At 42.9% G+C, this 14,026-nt stretch overlaps 1 protein-coding gene across 3 annotated transcripts in view; it reads right to left on the bottom strand.

Moving 5' to 3' along the window:
- Positions 1-223: 223 nt before the first annotated feature.
- The window catches only part of LOC118397949 (insulin-like growth factor 2 mRNA-binding protein 3), a 39,592-nt gene continuing 25,789 nt past the window's right edge, over positions 224-14,026 (bottom strand). For 2 of the 3 annotated variants that reach the window (XM_035792810.2, XM_035792812.2), the window contains exons 9-17: positions 12,618-12,753; positions 12,215-12,349; positions 11,909-11,977; positions 9,919-10,044; positions 9,774-9,812; positions 9,486-9,560; positions 9,086-9,217; positions 8,832-8,945; positions 224-3,214 (exon numbers count right to left, since the gene is read on the bottom strand). In XM_035792810.2, coding sequence (XP_035648703.1) covers positions 3,110-3,214; positions 8,832-8,945; positions 9,086-9,217; positions 9,486-9,560; positions 9,774-9,812; positions 9,919-10,044; positions 11,909-11,977; positions 12,215-12,349; positions 12,618-12,753 — 931 coding nt within the window. In that variant the 3' untranslated portion in view covers positions 224-3,109. The remainder of the gene's footprint in view (positions 3,215-8,831; positions 8,946-9,085; positions 9,218-9,485; positions 9,561-9,773; positions 9,813-9,918; positions 10,045-11,908; positions 11,978-12,214; positions 12,350-12,617; positions 12,754-14,026) is intronic. The other variant, XM_035792811.2, reaches the window with a different exon arrangement.

Genomic DNA, 14,026 nt, shown 5'->3' with positions numbered 1-14,026 from the left:
CGGTAGCTAGAATATGTAGTGGCCATTTAGAGAAAACCAAACCATAGATTACGGTTTCTCCTGGCCGGTAAACTACTTTCAGGGTGAGGGACCATTTACGTCAAGTTGTAATATCCTGGACTTCCGCTTTAACAAAAGGTTAAATTACACAAAACATTTAGAAAAAGTGCATCTTCCAGTAGATGGAAAAATACTTGAGAAATAAAGTGAAAGACATGGGAGCCAATGTCACTTAGTTTTTATTCAGAGGCGTTTGACAAGTTGAGCGATGTGAAGGGGCACAAGCATGTTCACAGAGGGGGCATCGTGCCTAAAGCAGACCACTTTTCCAAAAAGAGGGACTCCCTAACCCAGTCCCTCCAGTTTCCCCACAAACATGAATTTCCATGTTACACATCGAAGAAAATACTAACAGAAGAAATCGCTATCAAATTAATGTAGCATTCGTGAAGACAAAGGTAAGAAAGACAGTATTTATTGTTAGTGTCAAACCAGAAACAAAAGGCAGGCCCCTTTTAAATATATATATTTTTTAACAGTTTATAATTATTTTTTACTTATCGTCCATTCACTGAATCAAAAAACTGCACGGGTGAAAAGACCTTTTTTCACAAAAAACCCAAGCAAGAAAGTTCAATACATGGAAGCCACTACCAAAAATAAAAGCAGAAAAAGCTGTTTGAGGATTTTCAATCAATTAAGCAAAGAGTAGATTATATAAATTGCTAGCAAAGGAAATATTTCGGATCACTTTCAATTATTCCTTTAAATTCTAAAAAGTGTACAACATGATTTGTTAATTTTCATTTATATCTGGGAAAGCGGAAGGGGAGACAGCAGAAGGGGGGGACAGCAGAAGGGGGGGACAGCGGGAGAAGAACCCAAATCTAATAAATAGAAGTATGCCTCTAATTCAAAATGTGTTTCTAAAGAGGTAGATCAAAAAACAGATGACGAGGTGGGGGGGGGGGTAAACGTCACTTGTGCCCCTCATGTACGTAAGCGCGAGGTTGGACTGTGTGCGCACGTACGTGCCCATGCAGAGAAGTGTTGGGGGGAGACTGAAGTGTCGGAGCGAGTGCGTGGGCACTGGGGGGGTGAGGGCGTGGGCGCTAGGCGGGGTGAGGGGTGAGGGCGTGGGCGCTAGGTGGTGTATGGGAGCGAGCGCTAGGGGGAGGTGAGGGCGCATGCCGCCACAAACCCCCCCTTGGCTGAGGTAGACAGCGTTCTATTGTGGAAGAATGGATACACTCAAGCACTTTTACCACAATCAAAACATATTTACATTCTGCATAAAAAATAAAGGATAAACTTGGTATAGTATTTCTTTGTTGTTGGATTTTTTAAAAACGTATCTTCCACGTCCCAAACAGGGTTAATTTAGTAAAACGTTGTGTGCAGTTTGGCTTTTTGTAATGAATACTAATTTGAACTGCTTTCTCTCACTTCAATCAAAGGTTACAGCTGCTGCTGCTGGTTAAACAGTTACAGTAGATTCCATAAAGGCATCAATCAGTGTGACTCCCCCTACCTTCACCATGCAGTAAACTACACTAACAGACTGACTCGGCGGCTACTGGGGCCACTGCAAAGTCGCTCTTTTTTTAAACCCATCAGGCTGTGGACCGCACTTCCACCTGTAAGAAACTTGGAGTAACTTCCACATTTCACCCTATTCCCCATGTATTTCACTATAAGACAATTTGAGACTGATGGTTCAAGGCCTAAGCAGGTAACAGAAAAACAACAAACAGACCGTGCTGCTCTGCTGTGTCTATTTCTATGAAGGCAACAGAGAGAGAACTCAGTGCTCAGGCCCCTCCCATTGCCCTTCCAGGAAGACAGAAAAAACATTTAAACGTACCGTCAACAATAAGTGTCAGAATCCCCAAACTAAACGGCGTCGCTGCAGTATGTACGGATGGCATGAATCGGCATTACTCTAATATAGACGTGCTTTTTGTAGTTTTCAGAAGATGGTGGATTCCTCAGGAAAACTGAGGTGATGTATTCTCTTGATACTCCCATCAGCAGCCAACTGAGTTGAGCGCCAACTCCGCCCTTGGCTCTATGTACAGACAGACTATGTACAGGGCCACCGTCGTCACGTTGATGCTGCTGGAGAGCACTAGAGTTGAAGGCAAGGTCAGTTGGCAGCTGACCAAATTGTTAATTTTCTTAAAAAAATAAAAATGTTCAAGAACTATTCGCTTTATAAAGTATACAAAATACCACAAAGCAAATTTTAAAAAATGATTTTTTTTCTCATATATATATTATATATATCAATTTTCTTATTTTTTTTCTCGTCGTCTTCTTGAGGTACTAGAGATCCTGAGGTAGTTCAGTAAAATGCATATTAAATTCGTTTTCCTGGCCAACACTGTTCAACACGTCCCTTAAGTGTTAACTTATCCTCAACTCTAAATATATATTTATATATCTATAAAATGCATCCGAATTTATAAAATGCCACTATCAATACCAGCACAGGGGCACCCCATTAAACCACCGCTGGGGCTCCTGTCCAATCAAACAAGAGTATTACCCCTAGCCCTGCCCATCTGTCTAAACCCCTTCCCGTAATCTTTCATCATCCTACCAGGACTCAGAGCAATGCCTTTTTCTTTCCACAGAAAACTCAGGAGAGAAAGCTTCAACCAATTAAACAAACACTTCATCCAGGGCGAAAAACAAAATTCTAAATAAAAAAGGTAAAAACTGAAACGAGTGTCAAAATGAACACCTGTCATCAACATGTGAGATGGTGAGTGTTACCACACCAGGGAGGGGGATAATTCTTATGTCTTGGTGTTGTCTACAAAAAGGAACCAATCAGGACCCATCCGTGTGGTGAGAGGGTGTGTGACAATGTTGGAGCCCTCTGAAGTATAATCACAGAGAGGTGAGGTGATTTTTTTTTGGTGTGGGGGGGGGGGGTTAAGTTCTATCCACACTGATGTTGGTCAAGGAGGTTATTGAGGGGTATGGGGTGTACAGTCAGGTACCCATGACCCTTAACCCCTGAGATGAGCGCGTCGTCCCTGCCCGTGTTTACCCCTCTGGTCTCTGCTCTGTCTTCGGGCGGTTCAGTCACGGGTCCCCAGGTCTACTTCCGGGAGGGCCGGGCGAGCCCGTCCCCACGGGGTGATGGTTTTGGCTGTTGTTGCCGCCTCACATGGGATAATATCTCCTGGATCTTCCTCTGGGCCAGCTGGGGAGAGGTCAAAGGGCAAAGGTCAGGAACCTCATCTAACTCTGGCATGCACACAGCCAATTCTTCTAAGGTAAGTAGAATAAAGAATTCACCAAGGTTAATGTGGTGGCTTCAGAAACGGCACCCTATAGTACTGAAATGACACCCTATAGTACTGAAATGACACCCTATAGTACTGAAATGACACCATATTCCTTATATACACTGCCTTGCAAAAGTATTCAGATCCCTTGGATTTCTTCACATTGTGTTACAAAGTGGGATTAAAATGGATTCATCAACAATCTACACAAAATACTCTAGCATATATTAAAGATAAATGTCGGTTGCATTAGTATTCAGTTTCCTGAGTCCATACATGTCAGACACCTTTGGTAGCCATTACAGCTGTGTCTTGGGATTGTACAATATTTGTCCCTTTTCAAAATGCTTCAAGCTCTGTCAAGATGTTGGGGATAATTGCTAGACAGCAATTTTGAAGTACTGGCATAGTTTTGACATTAATCTGATTGAAATACTAACTTAACCACTTCAGAACATTCTAGGTCTTCTTGTTAGGCAACTTGTGTAGATTTGACTTTGTGTTGTAGGTTAATGTCCTACTGACAGGTGAATTAATCTCCCAGTGTCTGGTGGAAAGCAGGTTTTCCTCTAGGATTTTGCCTTAGCTTAGCTCCACCACATTTCTATTCATCTTGAAAAACTCCCCAGTATTTGCAGATTTCAAGCAGACCCATACCATGATGCAGCCACTACCGTGCTTCAAAATAAGACCATTTGCCACAAACAAAAGGCTCTGCATTTAGGCCAAAAAGTGTGTTCCTTTGCCATGTTTTTCCCCAGTATTACTTTAGTACCTTGTTGCATGCAAGATGCATGTTCAGAATAATTGTAACTTGTTAGTGTTCTTTTCACTGTCATTGAGGTCATTATTGTAGAGCCACTACAATGTTGATCCATCCTTAGCTCTCCCGTCACAGCCACTTAACAGTAGCTCTTAGAACCACCCAATGGCCTCATGGTGACGTCCCCGAGCAGCTTCATTCCGGTCCTGCAGCTCAGTTCAGTAGGACGACTTCATCTTTGATGGGTCTGGGTGGTTTAATACATCATCCACAGCATAACTTTATCATGCTTAAAGAGATTCAATGTCTCATTTGTTATTGTTAACCATCTACCAATCACTGCCCTTTATGAGTCTTATGACATTTTTTCCCCTGGTCTTTGTAATTGATTCTGTGCTTGACATTCGCTACTTAACTGAGGGACCTTATAAATGTATGGGGGGGGGGCAGAGGAATGGTAACTTATTTTATTTCACCTTTATTTAAAAATCATATCCACCCCTATCATTTCCATGTAGACTTTTTGATTAGTTAAGCCACATTTTACTCCTGAACCAATTTAGAATTGACAAGAAAATAATTAAATACCACTTTGTAAAAATAAAATGAAGAAATCCAAAAGGATCTGAATAGTTTGGAGCACAACCCTGGTCAAAACTAGTGCCCTTGATAAGGAATAGGGTGCCATTTCAGATGCAGACATTGGTTAATGCTACACAGCTGTGAAGCAGTATGGTGGACAATCATTACATAAGGAAGCAGACATTGTACATTTTACTCAAACCACATCTGTTGGCTTTACGAAGGTTCAACAACCCAACTATACTCCCTTTCCCCTACAGCAGTGGTTCCCAATTCATCTTTTTGAAGGAACTCAGTCCAGCTTTCAACTTACTCTTGCAAGTTTTAATAGTAGAATGCACACGGTACAATTTCAAAATTGGCTAGTGCATCAATGTTCGTTTCATGTCAGTCATTGCATACCGTAGCGATATTTATAACATGTCAGAAATGTCCAGATCAACTAGCCCATGTCAGCTAACGGTTTTTAGCCCATAGATTGTTGTTATGTTTGAGTCACTCAAATATCTCACACACACACACACACACAACACGGCAAAATGTATATAATTACAGGAAATAAGATTGGAACCTGCAACATGAGGGGGTGTGAACAATTTGTGCCCATAGATAGATGGGGTGCATGCACGCACACATGGGGGTGCAGGATGTTCCACAATGCTGGAAGGGGCCAGAGTGAAGAAGTTTGGGAACCCCTGCCCTACAGCACACAACTATACTCTCTTTACCCTACAGTAGGGATTCATATTTTAGAGAACCTACCAAGTTACAATACTGGGAATAATTCATATATATCACGAGAGCCCTGGGAAATACCTCAAATCGGAAGTGCCCACTTAAAGCATTTAAAAATCAAGATATGGCCGACATGCCAGGGTTCTCCCCAAAGAGGGGTGCTGCGCCACCTTGTCAGCACCACTATGGCAACATTTCAGAGCAAATTAAAACAGATTCAGTCATGATAAGAGTAACCATTTTTCATTACGTTATGAATTGTGAAACAGGACATTCATAAATTGAGCATTACCATGTTCTTCAATTCAGAGCATTTCAGGAGTAGGCGATCGACAGAGCACACTCAGGACACACCCAGAGTATAGCGTTAGCCAATCAAACTTAACGGCAGTCAAATTACAAAAGTTGCGAAGCTTGCTAGATAACCTCCAAAGAATGACAGATTCTATTTTTGTCAAAATCGAGTTGATTATACAGATAGCAGTTCAGCTCATGCATAACTGGGGAGTGAAAATAGTTTAAATATCAACTCTGCTTTAAAAATATCCATATCTACTCGTACAGTTTGTTCATCACACCTGCTCTACCGAAGCTCTCATACGGGCAGCAAGTACAGGAGAAATGTTACAGTGGTATTTTGATGTGCAAAGGCAAGAGGTGTGCTTTGATAACGCAACCTATATATTACAGAATGAAGTTAGGAATCTTCATGTGAGACAGGAGTCAGGATTTTGGGTTACAGTGGAATTGGATAGGAAGAGAGCCTAGGCTGTAGGACAGGAGAAGATCATTCAGAGGGAAAATGCTTCCAGACTTCATGTCTGACAGAGATGCATAGACTCAAACTTGTGACTGTTTGAAGTGTCACAATAACAGCTATAGGTTCTACTGCAGGCGTTTCCTGTAGGGATTATGAACTGCATTTGGGTCGCTTGTGCAGTCCGGCAGTGTCAATGTGTGTACTTTGAATGAATGCAGACTGTGTGAATTAAATATGCTGGGCTAAAGGCTTCCATGGGACAACCCGCTTGGATAATGCACCATTTTATTATCTGATGCTGTTCATGTTGTGTATTTTGTGGAATTGCATTAGTGCCAAATGCTGTAATATCCCAAGTCTTGTCATTATATATTTTTTCAGTCTCAGGATCCTCGTTACCCATGTTAACTTCTTGGATATAGGGGGCGCTCTTTTAATTTATGGATAAAAAAAAACATTACCATTTTAAACAAGATATTTTGTCACGAAAAGATGCGAATATGCATATAATTGACAGCTTTGGAAAGAAAACACTGACGTTTCCAAAACTGCAAAGATATTGTCTGTGAGTTCCACAGAACTAATGCTACAGGCGAAACCAAGATGAAATTTCAAACGGGAAGTGCCCCAGATTTTGAATGTGCTGTGTTCCAATGTCTCCTTATATGGCTGTGTATGGGTCACGAATGAGCTTAGACTGTCGTTTCTCCAAGGTGTCGACAGCATTGTGACGCATTTGTAGGCAAATCATTGGAAGATTGACCTTAACCTCTTGCTCCTACCTGACACGCAGGCGTCCCATCTAGACATCTGGAAATGCAAATGCGCTACGCTAAATGCTAATAGTACTAGTTAAAACTCAAACGTTCATTAAAATACACATGCAGGGTATTGAATTAAAGCGACACTCTGTGTGAATCCAGGCAACAAGTCAGATTTTTAAAATGCTTTTCGGCGAAAGCATGAGAAGCTATTATCTGATAGCATGTAACACCCCAAAAGACCCGCAGGGGACGTAAACAAAATAATTAGCATAGTCGTCGCTACACAAAACGCACAAATAAAATATAAAACATTCATTACCTTTGACCATCTTTGTTGGCACTCCTAGATTTCCCATAATAACTATTGGGTCTTTCTTTCGATTAAATCGGTCCATATATAGCCTAGATATCGATCTATGAAGACTGTGATAAACAACAAAAAAATAGCGTCTTATAACGTAGCATCATTTTTTTAAATTAAAAAAGTCGACGATAAACTTTCACAAAACACTTCGAAATACTTTTGTAATGTAACTTTAGGTATTAGTACACGTTAATAAGCAACCAAATTGATCACAAGGCGATGTATATTCTCAACCAAAATATCCGGTCGGAGACTTGAACAAATGGCTTGTCTCTTCTTCGTTTGACCAAGAAACAAAGCCTAGGCAAATGACAAGACTTGACATCATGTGGAAGCTGTAGGTATTGCAACCTCAGCCCCATTTATTGTGGTTCGCCTTTATCAATGGGTTGAAGTGGCGGATGGATATACATTTCCATTTTCAGTGATCAGATTTTCCTGCGCTTTTCGATGAAACGCACATCCTGTTATAGTCACAGCTGTGATTTAACCAGTTTTATAAACGTCTGAGTGTTTTCTATCCACACATACTAATCATATGCATATACTATATTCCTGGCATGAGCAGCAGGGCGCTGAAATGTTGCGCGATTTTTAACAGAATGTTCAAAAAAGTAGAGGGTAGGAGTAACAGGTTAAGAGACTACATCTACCAGGTGGCCGCTTGGTGTCCTCCGTTGCAATTATTGCGTAATCTCCAGCTGCGTGTATTTTTAGTTTGCTTCGAGGAGAAACACAGCGGCCACGAATGATTTATCATCGAATAGATATGTGAAAAACACCTTGATGATTGATTCTAAACAACATTTGCCATGTTTGTCGATATTATGGAGTTAATTTGGTAAAAAGTTCGGCGTTGTAGAGACTGCATTTTCAGATTTTTTTCTTAGCCAAACGTGATGAACAAAACGGAGTGATTTCTCCTACACAAGTAATATTTTTGAAAAAACTGAACATTTGCTATCTAACAGAGTCTCCTCATTGAAAACATCCAAAGTTCTTCAAAGGTAAATGATTTTATTTAAATGCTTTTCTTGTTTTCGTGAAAATGTTGCCTGCTGAATGCTAGGCTTAATGCTATGCTAGCTATCAATACTCTTACACAAATGCTTGTGTAGCTATGGTTGAAAAGCATATTTTGAAAATCTGAGATGACAGTGTTGTTAACAAAAGGCTAAGCTTGTGAGCCAATATATTTATTTAATTTCATTAGCGATTTTCATGAATAGTTAACGTTGCGTTATGGTAATGAGCTTGAGGCTATGATTACGCTCCCGGATACGGGATTGCTCGACGCTAGAGGTTAATCCCTAAAGCACATTCTAGATGGTCAGTTTCAGCATGAACCTTTTAACCCACTGCTACCAGAGCTGACTGGGATGAATATCCCCCTGCCAGATATGACTCAGTGCCACTAGCAGACACTGCCTTGCCCAGTGACAGGGCTGGAGGAACATCCTTGAAATGATAGATCAATCCATCTGATCCTTTCAGAACATCATTATTATTTGCTGTTGCAATTTAAAAAATACACGAATCAAACTTCACTTGAAGTGTAACATACCTGGCTTGCATAGAAGTGTCCAGTGATTTTGACGATGACCTGGTCATTCTCATCAGGCGTCTGGTCTCTGGGGACCACCACCTCAGCACTGGTCAGGTTCTGCAGCTCATTCACCTGGGGGGATTGTGAGAAGTGGAGAAAACATAAAAGATCCATTCATATTACAGCCTAGGTAATAGGTGGTGCTTTCAATTATTCTGCAGCAGAATTAGAATACATCTGGCAACCATAGTCACACACAGGAGTCTGCCTACCGTTTTGCCTCCCTTGCCGATGACACGCCCAGCAGCGAAGGAGGGCACCTTGATGTGTGCCTCCAGTTTCACCTCCTCCTTAGGCCCAAAGAAGTTCTCCTCCTTTAGCTTCCCAAAGATACGACCCTGAGCCTGGAACAGGGCCAAGAGTCAGAGGAATTTCCACAACCCTTGATTCAAGAGTCTTCATCTTCAAAATATCTTAATTAACTTGACTGGGGCATCAATCAACATCTGTGAATGTGCCAGATTTAGTCAGCTAGCCAGTTAACTGTACAGACTACGATTTTGTTCTATGGATTTCTGGGAGCAAAAAATACAAGGCTTTTCCTCTGGTGTTGTGGGTATTGGACACGGCATAGCTGGTGAAGAAAGCGACAGGGCTCCCAAGGGCTCCTACCTTGAATTGGGCCTCTGGTGGTCCCGCGATGATCACCATCCTCTGCTTGGCGTCCATGCCGTCTGGAGGTGCTACCTGAGGGGAGGGACATAACACGTTAACACACTTGACCTAAATCAGGTCCCACTGCTTCCCTTTACCCCATCAGGGGTGCATCATAACAGCCTGAAGAGGGCACCACCCAAATCCAATCTGAACTGGAGCTCTAATCCAATATGCAGTTGGAGATCTGAGAGGATTGATGGATATAAGACGAAAAAGGAATCTGAATATTCAAAATTAAAATACCTGGTTTGCATCTACGACACGGACTTCATCTGCACTGATCTAAAATGGAGGGGGGAGAATAGGCGAAAAGAACAAAATGATATGAGAAGTTATTTTAAGTTATTGAGATGCAGCTCAAACCCCTCCTGTCAGTTAAGTCCCTCACCTTAATGGAGGCTCCGGCGTAGCGCGACAGCTGCTTGATGTGTTGACCCTGTTTTCCGATGAGCGCTCCGACCGCCAGCGCCGGGATGAACAGATGGACCGTCTCCGACTCCGGCTGCCCCTGGCCCTGTGGAACAGTAGAGGCCACACGACCATAATGAGAACACTACAGAGCCAGTCTGACCGTAAGGAGACCACACCAGGCAAACAGCAATAGCAGCCCAGTTGACCACAACCAAGCAACTGATGCAGCAACACAGGAAGAAGCCTCACAGAGCTGGCGTTCCAAATGGTCCCTATTCCCTCTTTAGAGCACTACTTTATTTTGATTAACTTTTTCTCCACAATTTCATAAATTTCCAAACTGAAGTTATGGTCTTGTTCCATTGCTGAAACTCCCGTACGGACTCGGGAGAGGTCCAGAGCCATGCGTCCTCCAAAACACAACCCTGCCAAGCCACACTGTTTCTAGACACTTCTCGCTTAACCTGGAAGCCAGCCACACCACTGTGTCCGAGGAAACGCCATACAACTGGCGACCAAAGGAGGCCCCGGCCCGCCACAAGGAGTCGATAGAGCACGATGGGACGAGGACATCCGACCAAACCCGGATGATGCTGGACCAATTGTGCACCGCCTAATGTGTCTCCCGGTCATGACACAGTGCACTACTTTGGATCAGAGCCCTATGAGCCCTGGTCAAAAGCAGTGAAATAGAGGGAATAGGGGGTCATTTAAGACACTGCCAGGGAGACCAGAAGCAGACCTGATAGGAAACGTCCTAAGTGTTTTATTAAATATGAGGTATAACTTTGTTAACCAGTCAAATCTATCCCAATTTAACTTTTCCCCTCCGTAGCATATAGAATCACAATAGCACTGCATAATCATGAAACAACTGTACATACATTTGAAGAGGTTGAATAGAACTAAACAAAATTCTCAACTTCCGAACGTGGAGTGGGTCCCAATTATCTCTCCTTTCTCCCCAAGTGAACACTTGTTCACTTCCCTTCATGGGTTTGAAAGAAAAAAAAAAAAAAGACTGGCATATGGACATTCCCTCCTGCCCATGACAATACAACACTTAAATTAGTGGGGAATAGTGAACGAGTGAGGAAGGAGAGATTTATTGGGACACACCCAGGCTATAAGAGACCCTGACTCTAGAAAGATGAGAAAATCTAGCATCCAGCACCTAGCATTCCCAGAGGGATCTCCATTTCTCTGCAGCAACTGAACACATCCAACTAAACCACAGTATATGGATGGACCACTCAGATAATCCCTTTCAGAATGCTTGACCCGGCTTAGACACACACACACACACACACACACACACCACACACACTACAACAGATTATTGTATTAAAAAGATGACCTGCAGTAAACGGCGTGGGCTCACTGCACATGCCTGGTGTTAGAGGGAAGTAAAATGGGTGAGATCTTTTAGATGAAGGGGCGGGGAGGCATGGTCCTGCAGGGATTACTATTCCCTATTTAGTGACTGTGGTCAAAAGTAGTGCACTATAGGGAATAGGGTGCCGTTTGGGACAGCGCTGCTGGTTTTAATCTAGAGGACACCAACTCATTACACTTCAGTTGGGGGTAAAGTCATCCAACCCGAGATCACATTCAGAAGGCTCCAGATGGGAGACAACCTTTTCACCAGGAGGCTGTTCCAGATCAAATTGTCTAATAGAAAGGTGCCCGTTTGGATACATCTGCGACCATTTGTAACCTTCTAAACATGCCACGGTGTTCAATTGCTACACTTTCGTCAGCTGAAGATTTGAGGCCAAACTAAACCCAGTAGAAACTGTGGCCACCACCCAGCAGATTTGAGGGAAATTAACAAAACATGAGTTAGGCAATCCCTAGGGGTCATAGGTTACTGGGAGGGGCTTGGCTATGGCAAGCCCTGCCTTTCTACCCAATCCAGCAGCTAGCAGCCAGAAGCCGTGCAAAGCACTGTGGGAAGGGAGACTTACAGAGAGGGGCTGGCTGCTCGCCGACAGCACAGACGCCCAAAATGGCCCTTCGCCCCCGAAGTAACTGCTCTATAGGAGAGAATAACAAAGCCAAGTCACTGTCCTGCCCCCAAATGGCTGCTCTATAAGGAGAGAGGAACACAGACACGGTCACTGAAAGATCCAAAATGGCTTCTCAGTCAGACGTTGGTCTGTTGTAGGTTTCTTCTTGCAGAACTGCTCTGTAAAGAGGGGACATCTTTAAGCATCACCAAGAAGCACTGTGGAGTAAACCCAGGGAGGTGGGGGGGGTTAGCAGAAACTCACCCCGAAGGAGGAGTAGCCACCCTGGGCACCGGGAGGTGGGGCGTTGTGTCCCATGGAGGGGCCCATACCTGGAGCACCACCAGGGAACAAACCCAAGGCATTCAGGTTGAGTCCTGGAATCAGGTTAGACTGGAGCTGGGTAGAGAGAAAGATTTACTACTAGACAAAATGAGCCAAGAACATAAACATTCTCTGGGATAAACGACTCAAGTACAAAGTTCACTTTTTATGTTGGTAGCTGCACAGCCTAAAACAAAAGCAATGATCTCCCAGGTTGCATCCCAAATGACACCCTGTTTATTCCCTATAGTACACAAAAGTTGAAGTAGGGTGCCATTTTGAGCAACTCCAGATTATTTGGTTCCACCAACATTGCCCCCAGTGGGTTAGTACAAGGACCTACATTCATTGCGGCCACGTCGTTCTCATACGACTCCCTGACCTTCTTCATCACTTCCTCCTCAGCGCGGGAGCACGCCTCGATGGAACCCTTCACTGTGATGGTCCTCTCAGGGTTGTACAGCGTCAGGTCCTGGAGACTAAAGAACATCCATTACCACCTTGGTTTCTAATGTGTGTGTCTTATGAGACATTAGTCATGACTGTCCCGTGAGGCTCTAAATAGGTCAGATCAGCTTGCAATAAATAACTTCAACAAGTCCACCTCTCACCTGCGGGGGATGGGGGCTGGTGGGGGTTAACACCTCATGCCCAGTTGTAAATCAAGGACAGAACACCCCTCTCCAAATTCACCCAAGGAATGTGCTTTAAGCCTTTGATGAAACTAACACGTTCGAAAGCAACAAAATTTCTAATCTAGAACGTGGGGAACGGGCAGAGGTGACCTGAAAGAAGACTAATGTCGTCTTGGTTGTTATTTTGTGGTGATAAAGTTAAATGTTTTAAAGGAAATACTGTAACTTGAGAAGTACACACTACATGTACAAAGTTTCCATCTTGTGCATGCTATATGAAAAATGTGTTTTTGTTGGGGGATGTGATTTTAGAAACTATAAACTTTATAAAATGGGTTAAGAATTAACATTAGACTAGAGACGTAGAGCTGCAGCTCACATTTAAAGTGGTTTTAACTCAATCTCAACAAGAGGTAGACAACTGGTAGACCTCCCAGACAACTGGTAGACCTCCCAGACAACTGGTAGACCTCCCAGACAACTGGTACGCTGATTATCTGTCCTAAGTATTTAGAAAAGCGAATTGAAGTGGGACCATTCTACTACCCTGCTCAAATCATCGTATTACATTACTATTACCCCACTGGGAACCATCTACACAGCTAGCTAGCCCATCTTCAAAGAGGAAATTTCAAGAGCGAATTGAAAGAAAATAAATTCTGTAGTTCTGTTCAGGACTACACGACAAGTCACGGGATAACGGACAACTACAAAGGAAGACAACAGTATGAGACTTGTTGGAACCATTTTGGACCGAGCCTTACAAGCATGCCGCGAAAAGGCCCAACCACCTTCAAGGAGGCCAGTTCGAGAGGTACGACCTTTCACGTAAATACATTCACGATTTCTTAGTCCAAGCGGGTAAAAACAGTTTCATTCGGGAGATGGTAACTAAAGAACCGCTGTCGTGGTGCCCTAAATCCTAATGAGTGAAATGTTGCATGATAAAAAATGTAAATAAAAAGAATCTGGTAACAATTAAACATGCTGGATTAAATAAATCAGATTAATGTTAGAAGTCAAGTCACATCTAGGGTTGCAAAGGGTTGGAAACCTTCTGGTAAATTTACAGAATTTTCCAGAACATTTCTCATGGGAAGTTAAGCCCGAGAATTTT

Source organism: Oncorhynchus keta, chromosome 19 (genome assembly GCF_023373465.1).
Source record: "Oncorhynchus keta strain PuntledgeMale-10-30-2019 chromosome 19, Oket_V2, whole genome shotgun sequence".
Classification (NCBI taxonomy): Eukaryota; Metazoa; Chordata; class Actinopteri; order Salmoniformes; family Salmonidae; genus Oncorhynchus; species Oncorhynchus keta.
The sequence above is the reverse complement of the archived record's forward strand: the minus strand, read 5'-3'. Positions and strand labels throughout refer to the sequence as shown.